This window comes from Merops nubicus, unplaced genomic scaffold, assembly GCF_000691845.1.
Source record: "Merops nubicus isolate BGI_N331 unplaced genomic scaffold, ASM69184v1 scaffold36773, whole genome shotgun sequence".
Classification (NCBI taxonomy): domain Eukaryota; kingdom Metazoa; phylum Chordata; class Aves; order Coraciiformes; family Meropidae; genus Merops; species Merops nubicus.
The window spans coordinates 198-9535 of record NW_008600240.1 but is presented as its reverse complement, the minus strand read 5'-3'; the positions used below and the strand labels follow the sequence as shown (position 1 = coordinate 9535).

General features: G+C 40.4%; 1 protein-coding gene across 1 annotated transcript; it reads right to left on the bottom strand.

Annotated features, from left to right (window-relative positions):
* Window positions 1–270: 270 nt before the first annotated feature.
* OXNAD1 (oxidoreductase NAD-binding domain containing 1) lies at window positions 271–8226 on the bottom strand (the record flags this gene model as incomplete). Its single annotated transcript, XM_008937654.1, has 4 exons — window positions 271–639; window positions 1315–1423; window positions 4179–4421; window positions 8085–8226. Coding segments are annotated over 4 exons (649 nt in total), but the record flags the coding sequence as incomplete, so codon positions are not given.
* Between the last annotated feature and the right edge of the window lie 1112 nt (window positions 8227–9338).

Sequence of the window (9338 nt, the reverse complement as noted above, 5' to 3'; positions counted from 1 at the left end):
CAACTCTACTTCTATAAAAATACCCATTTATTATCTAGAACTGGGGAAGGTGGTGTGCTGACTCATTAGCATAACAATTTGGAGCAGATTCAGAAGTTCTGGCCCAAATTATTATTTATTATAAATTGACCTGGCACTGCTGCACTACTAATTCTCCACAGCTGCTGGTTCAGGCACTGAAAGTCTTTTAAAAGCTGACTAACAAAACAGGTGTATGAAGTGAAAATACGCCGCTACCCATTAGAAGTAAGCAAACCGTCAAAAATCCAGAACAGTTAATGTCTTTAATATAAAATCACTTTTTTTTCCCCCAAAAGCAGCAGCACTGTATTATAGCTGTATTATAGTTAAATTAAAAGGAACACAATTACAATTGAGGACATCCTATATGAAGTAAAATTTTCCAAAAAGTTCAGTCCATTCCTGTATATTTCAGCTTACTGAAATGCCCCGGAAACAAATATTTTCTGTTCAGCTGATGTCACTACCACCATTTCTCAAAGAAAATAGAGTTTCTCGGGACACCGATGTTGGCTAGTAAGTTGGATATAGATTCTATCATTGGAGGTGGACCACAGATGTACCATAAAGTATCCTTAGATGCATGTTTTTCTAGATCCTTTTTGGATATTCTTCCCTCTGACAAAGAAAGAAGAAAGCAATGAGAACTGAAATATTAATTATGAAGTAATTTCAAAAATCTTGACTGGTTACAGGTATTTCAAGGCACTCATTTCTTTAAAAATGCCAAGCCTGTTTAAGGACTTGAGGCTTCCAAAACCACCTTGTGAGGATTTAGCTCAGTACTTCCAGCTGGAATACAAAGTACATTAGTCACTGGGGAGCAACATGGCTTATTACAACTAAAAATCCCACATTCAGATGAAAAAAAAAAAAAACAAAAAACCACAAGCCCAGCAAAAAAACTCTTAAGTATTTCTAAAACAAATACAGCAGAAATGGAAACATGATGAAGAATCTCTTACAAGCAGTCACCTTATCCTTCATCAATCCCACCTTAAGCAGAGGAAATACTTTGGTTAGTAGTTTTTGGAATTAAGTTTGCATCGGAAATACCAGTATCAAGTTTAGAAATAACAGAGGCGGTTTACTAGAAATGGAAACAAAAACTGCCAAGGAAAGATATTTCTCTGAAGTGTAATCTGTACAGTGAAATTATTTAGGTTGAACTTGAATCTTGTTTTGAATCTTTAAATGTAAAAATACCACATTGTGCATATAACTTGATTCTCTAGGACGCAATCAGACTTAGCCTGTAGACGTCACCTGTGTTGTAGCTGCCGTCACATTTACCTGTAACATGTGGCTGAAGCTCTTCGCAGACGAGTGAGCTCTGCTGGGTGGTGTGGAAGCGACACATGATCTTCCCAGGAAACGCATTCATCAAGCCCAGGATACGTTCCTGTAAAGTGAAACACCCTTGCTTGCAGGGCAGGCTGCTGGGGCAGAGCAGGGGTGCCCACCCGGCCCGCCGGGAGCCTCACTCCACCCGCCGACCCACGCACCACACGCGACCCCTGCGCCACCAGCTGCGGCTCGTGCTTTGCTGCTCTTTGCAATCGGTAAGATTTGGACCTCAGAACCAGTTCTGTCCTTTCTTGATTCCTTCCTCACATAAAAGTCTCATGATTTCATCCTTCCACTTCCACATGGGCTTCCATTTAAAAAAAAACAAACAACAAACCACCCTGCAGTAAGTGTTTACCATTTGTTAGCAACTTCTTGAGTCTCCTCTGCTTTATTTGGCAAGATCACTAGACCCTTTATTCTCTTGTGTTCTCCAACAAAAAACACCTACAGTGTAATGCTAACACTATTTTTACCAGAGTGGAAACTCTAATTTTCAGTTCCCTAAGTCACAACTGTGAAAGTTGCCACCAAAACCCAGCAGCTTCTGTTCAAATCAGAGTAAAAGTATTACTATGATAAGTATGCTAACTAACTATTCTGTAGTTAGTTCTGAAACTAAGACTGAGCTCCTGTGTAGATTCTGCACTATTTGGGATTCTCACTACTGTAACAGACACTGGAAATTCTTAAAATCTTCTGAAATAAAAATAATTTATGCTCTATGAATAGGTAAATTAGCTCATTTTGTTATGTGTTTGCTTACTAACTAGTTACTGCACTGAACAGTCTGCCATGGGCTGCTTAACAAAAAACCCCACACAGATTCTACTTTCATAGACACATTTGCTTCAGAGTCCCTAAAAAGCCATGAAGCACAGCGCAGCGCCCACTCCCCTGGCACCACCAACACCGGCCCGCTGGCACTGCTCGGCGCTGCCACCAAATTCTGTCCCCTTCACAGAACCAGTCTGAGGCACTTCGGACACTCGCCACGTCCTCTTGAGTTGAAGTCCTAGGACCAAGGCAGAAAGCATGCCTAAGGTAGGACCTCACCTGCTTAAATAATCCTGCAGACACCCACAACGTACTTGTAACCTGTGACTGCAATTCAGCAGCATGGATAGAAAGTGGCAGTTCTCGTACATGTGACACCAGCCACCAAAGTTACTATTTTCTAGTATCCCAAAGCAAGAGCTGGGCTCTCTAGAGCTGAATGAAGGAGTGTTTTGACAGCTCAGCAGACTTGCTGCAGCCCAGGGGGTTACTGGGTAAAATGAAGCAGAGAGCTGAGCAGTGTAGACCTAAGGGAGGAGGCCTGTCCCCAGCATTCCAGCCACAGCCAGGAAACGGGGCACGCGCAGTCCTCATGGGCTGAGGAAAAGCCACCTAACTGGCACCTTGGAGTAGCAGAATCCACCTACTATCCTTCCTATTTCTAACACCATGTGCTTCTACCCTCTGGGATGACCAGATTTTCAAAGGCAGCGTGTCTGCCTGTGAAAGGAGAGCACAGCCCAAACGGGCATCAGACCAATTACGGTCGCATTGCTCTTTGTCCCTCTCAGCCTATGCACAGCTGCTTCTGCAGGGAACAGGTCCTCCAAACCACGAGTGACAGCCTAGCAGTTCCTCCCGTGGTTCCAGCTGTACCTCACAACAGCATGAAGACCAGTGATCTTATTTCCTCAATCTCTGCACAGAAGAATTACCATATACATATATATATATATATATATATGGATGTATGTTCTGGACTGGAAGGACATGAATGGAGGATGTGGAGAATGAAGGGGAGGATGTGTTTCCAGCACTGTGACATGTCCCTGTGTTCGCTTCCATCCCAGAAGCTCTAATGCAAAAGCTCTGCTGCAACAACACTGCTCATGTGAAACTCAGGCAACTAGCTCCTGCACTGGAAAAAAAGTATGCTTAGAACAGACCGGGAGATCAGTAGTTGGCCAAATGGAAGAGCAGATTGGTCCCAGTTTATTACTCTGCTTCTAGCAACAAATAAGTTACTCCTCAAAGAAAGAAAACATATAGAAATAATGGTAGACGCACAAGAAGAAAAAACAGTGATGGATCCTAGACAAAATTTTTGAAGAATCAAAAGCTTTGGACTGTAAGAACCAAAGAAACCTAAATCATTAGGGATGCTTCTTTACAGAAGCCATGCTAATTTGACCCTAAAATGTCACCAGAGGACCCTTTAATGGCAGAGTGTGACAACCGACCTCTAAGTGCTATGTAAATGTTGATGGACCACCATACAAAGCGTTTTACAAGTGGTTATAAATCCTTCATTTGTACACTAGTACCTAATAATGCATTATCAATAATGCTCCCCTGTTATTTTAGGAAGTATTTCTTTTGGACAGAACTGCTCTTGCTGGTCTTAAAATTCAATACAATCTATAATGATAATCTATATGGTTACATTATTACAGCAGACAGCATTATGCAATACTGTTAGTGTATATATGCACTTACGTATAATCCTTTGTATAGGATGTTGCTTTTATGAGATCATAGTAAGATGTGGACATTTAGGGCTAACTGACTTACCAGTGAAGTCACTGAGACCAGGCATGTCCAGTAACTGCCTTGATTTGTACACTGGCAGAAGTATTAACAAAACACCCATGGGATTTGGGAATTGAGGCAGGAAGTGACTTTTGTCTCCAGTTGTATAGTGCCTTACACAGAGGGGCTCTCTAGAGTTTGGCAACACACACTAATAGCTGAATATCTGAGCCTTTGTTTGTTGTTGTTGTTTTTTTTTTTTTTTTTTTTTTTAATTTATTTACCTTAAATAAGAGTTCACTTGTCTTTTTTGCACTGTAGTACAGCTTCACTGTTCCCATTTTGTATCCATTTCCTTTACCCTCTTGGTATCCATGAAGATCTGCTATATGCAGCAGTATAGAAAACAATGGGTTAATTCCAACACCCCCTGCTATCAGCACTAGTTTTACAGGGGAGTCACCGGGCTGAGGATCAAAGAAGAAATCACCTCCCACTCGAAGAGCCACTTCTGAGTCAAGAGCACACTAGGATGGAAAAGAAGACATTTAATGTCAAAACAAAAAGCAAAAGTTGAAATATTATTCTTGCACCACAGTCACAAGACTTGCTGGGCTGTGACTTCTTTATTTTTATTGACCAATGAGGAAAAACCGAAGTATTTTAAAATAAACACAGTTTCCAGCTATCTGAAGTAATCTGTTCCATGTCTCTAGGGATCTAGTTCTACTCTCAGAAGTTTCAGTCTTCTGATAAGGCAGGGTGGCGACATCCCCTTGCCACCCCCATAAGAGCTGACAGAGGAAAGATTCATGCAAGAGTCTTTCAACTGTGGCAGGTGGCTGTGAAAACCCAAGGTTAACACATGAGATCACACTTTTACTCAAACCCAGCCTCGTGTCAAGAGGCCTTGCTATGAGGTCACAGAGCAAAGCCAGAATGGGCTGCAGAGATGAAGAAGGTTTTTCCATCCCCAGACCCAAACAATAAAAAACTTTCAGAAAGGAAACAAGTAATCCACAAGAATATTCTTTGCAGAACCACTTCTGCATTTGGAACCTCACAGTTGCAGAAGAAGAAAAATCAAGGGGAAGCCTTCTCTCTTCCTCTCCACTTGTAGAAATTATTTCTTGGAGAAACTTTCCCAAGCATGTTTTTTTGATACATGGAAAACTAAAGCTACAAAAAGACACCATTTGGGCCAGTATCTTATTAGTAAATCAGCACTGCCTCCCGGTATGAAGGATGAAACTGCAGCCCAGAGAAGTCAGGTGAGTTCTCCCAGATCAATGCAAGCTAGCAAACCAGACAAAAGCAGAAGACAGAACTCATTTGAGGCCATACAGAGGGTTTAAAAAAGAAAGAGGATAGGGAAAGCAAGGCAAGTGGGAAAGGTGGAAAGGAAAAAAAGTATAGCTGCAGGAACCGCTGCAAAATTAGCAATTAATCACTTACAGAATAAAAACACTTCCTCCAAAAAATCCTTCTGGCATGAGGAAACAGTAATTGAAACAAAAGGATTTCCATTAATGACAACTGTAGAGTAACCAAAGGTCTGACCACCTAACAGTTCCACCAGGAGGAATAAGGAGGCCTTTGGACACAGGTACTGCACGGAACACAGAAGTTCCTGAAGTAGTCAGCATGACCATTAAAGTGTCTTGACTTTCTTCATCATTACATAAAGTATATCCTCTCAGTTACAGTGTAAGACAATCGGCATCCATTACATGAAACTGATTTCTCTCTCCCTTTCCATGCCCATTGCCAGGCTCTCCCACCAGGTTTTGCTGTGTTTTAGAGAAGCAGGAATCAATCCACTAGTGTTCCAGATTCATGTGGTAGAGGGAGATGTTAGAATATGGTGCCCTTTGTGGAAACAAGCATTTGTGGGGAGAAAATCTCATCATTTAATCTGCCTCCTTAACCAGCCATAGGTCATATTTTGGAGCTTTAACCACGGCAATGAAAACACCTTAAAATTCTGTTGTAATACAGTGAGAAAGTGGTGTCCTTCAGCCTAATTTGTAAAGGCAACATTGCAACAGCTTGGGCAGAGACATGAAGCATTCGTTACATGTACATTTTACTAAAGAAAAGGTTTTATTTTCCTAAAGCTACCAAGTACATTGTACTAAAATTTATTATTTTTAACACAGTCATATTTAAAAAAAAAACTCTTAAAAAAACAACCAAACAAAACAAACAGGTACAGTGAGTAAATGAGTACTAACTACTCCCTTAATATCTTTTACCCTGAGATATCAACTTCCTTTAAAAGTAAACAATTAAGTACCAGAGGTTTTTTTCACCATATATAAACAACCTTTTCAAAATTCTAGGTTGCTGTTCCTTTATTCTCCTTTCCTAAGGAGAAAAATGCACTGACTTAACTTACCCACTAACTAAACATTTTCCTATAAATTCAATCATAAATCTCAGCAACAGCAAACTAGTTTCCAACATCAAAAATTTTAAAAGAGTGTTTAGCAATGGGGAATTAAAAAGTTAGGCCTTCACAGTCTCTGAAGACCAATACCCAAAACCAGACAACCCTTATGGGCGCTATGGGGTCTGCTGGCACAGGTACCAGAAGTTCTACACAACATCTCAGAAGAGTTATTTTACGTTCCACTGCAGATAACTTGGCATGACACCAATTAAAATACCGTGGATGGTGACATGGTAACTACTAGATTAGCATTGCTCTGCATATTCTCAAGTCTAGTAAATTTGCATCACTCTTTACTGTAACTGTGTTGGCCACTGAACAAAATTGTGGTATTTGTAAACCTGGAAGAATTTGTCAACTTAAACTTTGCAGCCACACTTAAGAAATACAAATCCCAGGCAGAGAACCTAAAATCACAGGGGGCTATGGAAAGAACAACAGTTGATGGGATAGATCAGCTACAAAATATGATCATCAGCAGAAATAGGACTCTTCTGACTACAACTAAATGGGTGAAGTGCTGGGGTTAAACCCCCAGCCCTGAATGAGGGTTGGCATATGGATGATGTCCATAACCAGGCAAGAAAGAGCCTCCTGACTGGTTTCCATCCAGGGTCTGGCCAGCCTTGGGTGGGAACTGATGAGGAGATCACCACCAGCTGCCCCTACCTTCCACATTAACTTGGAGGCAGGGCAAGAAGCTACCTCTATAAGAGCTGACTCTGCTTGCAGTGGAGCTGGGAGGTTTGCCTGCACAGTTAATGTGCTGTGTGGGGATTCTGGTTGTTGAAAGGGCTCCCTGACTCTTCATAGGACGTGGAGTTTCCAGGATGGCAGAAGATCATGAGTCCCTCTCTGGGAAAATTCTACATAATTGGGCTGACCGTCTGTGTCCTTCCATCTCCCATGGCTTGGTTCCATGGCCAGCTTGCTCCCTTCTTTGCATCCTACGCTGTGAGTGAGTGTGTTAATTTATCCCTCCTTCCTGTGGTCTGGCACCTTGGATTGTTTGTGTACGGTTTAAGATCAGAGGGAAGAATCTGGCTGTTGTTTTGCCTGTTAATAATAATATCCTTCTATGCTGGGCAAGTGGTCAGCAGAAGAATGGGGTAAACAGATGATCAAAACACTTTGAGATGAAAAAGTGTCAGACTCTTAATATAGCAAAAATCAAGTCTTGGGTTATGTCAATATAAAAATATTGCATATTTAAAAGAATACTATAGAAATTTTGAAGTATTCTGTTGATTGATAATTTCAGAAAAAAACGACCTAAATATTTGTCATTGCTTCCCACCTTAACAGTCTCTATTTATAAGTATTTGACAATGATTCCCAGTTTATATTTGTGGAAATGGTCAGGAATGGCAGCAAGTCATCAGGTGTAACTTTGTCACATATAACACAGACTGTTCTCAGGGTTACAATTTAGAACAGAGGTTTTAGAACATTTTTCAGTTCATTAATTCTAAAGGATTGAGAACCCTTCTATGTGCTACCTACAATACCATTGTAAGTCCTCCAAGCACTAGTGGAGTTAAAAGACCACATCAATATCCAGTTTCAGCCATTTACTGAACAAAAGGGGTTTGAGACTTACATTGTACTAAAATGGCTGAATGAGTCAACAGGAGTTTTGCAGTCAATAGCAAAAATCACTCCAAAAATCAGACACCACCCCCTTCACCTCCCAAAAACAATAAAAAAAGTGCCAAATCTCACAATTATTCTCCTTTACCTCAGTGTGAACCCAATGGGCAGGAGGATGAGCAGTGTGCTTTACTGCCAGCTCTAATATTCCTTCTCGTTCCAACAGGCCAGGGCTTGAACATATTGAGAATCCCCCAACTACAGACACACCAGGAATAAAGAAGTCAACCCTAAAAATAGATCAGAAACAAAAATTAAAAAAAAAGCAACAACAAACCCAAAGATGGAAAACAATAACCAAAACAAAATGGCTGCCTTTGCTTCAAATATCCTTCTTTTACAAAGCCATCTTCATTTCCATACCGTAACTTTTCCAAAAAAGGACTGAAGCCTGAATAATGTAATTTCCTTAGAATTATTTTCATCTAGAAACGTCAGCACCTTTGCTAAACTAGCTTGGTTTTCAACCATTCTGCTTTCAGCATTAGATGCCACTTTTCACAACACACTTAGAATTCTAAATCTTTAAATAAATTGCTACCATATTAAAACAAAAAAAAAAACCCAATATCTGATAAAGTGGCTTAAATCCCACTTTTTGGTCCCTTTGCTGGGCTCTTCCATTTTCAAACATAAGATTTGGAAACTAATTTTAAGGAAATTACTTTAGATTACTCTTTCTTTTGTTAGGATGGTGAAACAAACACACAGTCTGTAAAATATTTCTCCAGTGAGGAATCAGTTTCTGGAAGCAGAATTACTTGGCCTCCTGCACTGCAGTGCCCTCTGGTGGCACCTCTCTTTCTCCAGTTGATAGAACACAGACCAGAAGAAATTACTACCATTCTTTTTTTTGAAGTTAAAAGTAATCTATGCATGGTACCTGCAGATTAGAAGGTAACCTACGGCTAAGCTTTTGCAACACCAGCAGTTAGAGAGTATGGAAAGCAAGCCATTACTACACATTCACTAGAACTCATTTTCCTAAAAGTAAGGCTTTGATATTCCAAATAGTAACAGAAAAAGTTAGAGGTCAATTTATGTTTTAACATTTAAACTCTTCCACATTGCATAAATCTTTAAATACTTCAATGTTCTACAGCATGTAACAAAACCCCTGTATGTCAAAAGAAAACTAATGTTTATAACTAATTGTGCCGTTTGCTTCAGGAAACAGCCGTACTGGTAAGCAATGCCAAGCCTAGAGAACCATTACTCAATTCAAGGCTGAGCTCAGTGTTAGCCACAGGAGAACACAACAAGCAGTAAAGAGTGGATTCTGCTGCACGGGTATCTTCTTTAAACAGCAAAGGTGTATTCTTCACAGATATCACAAATTCCA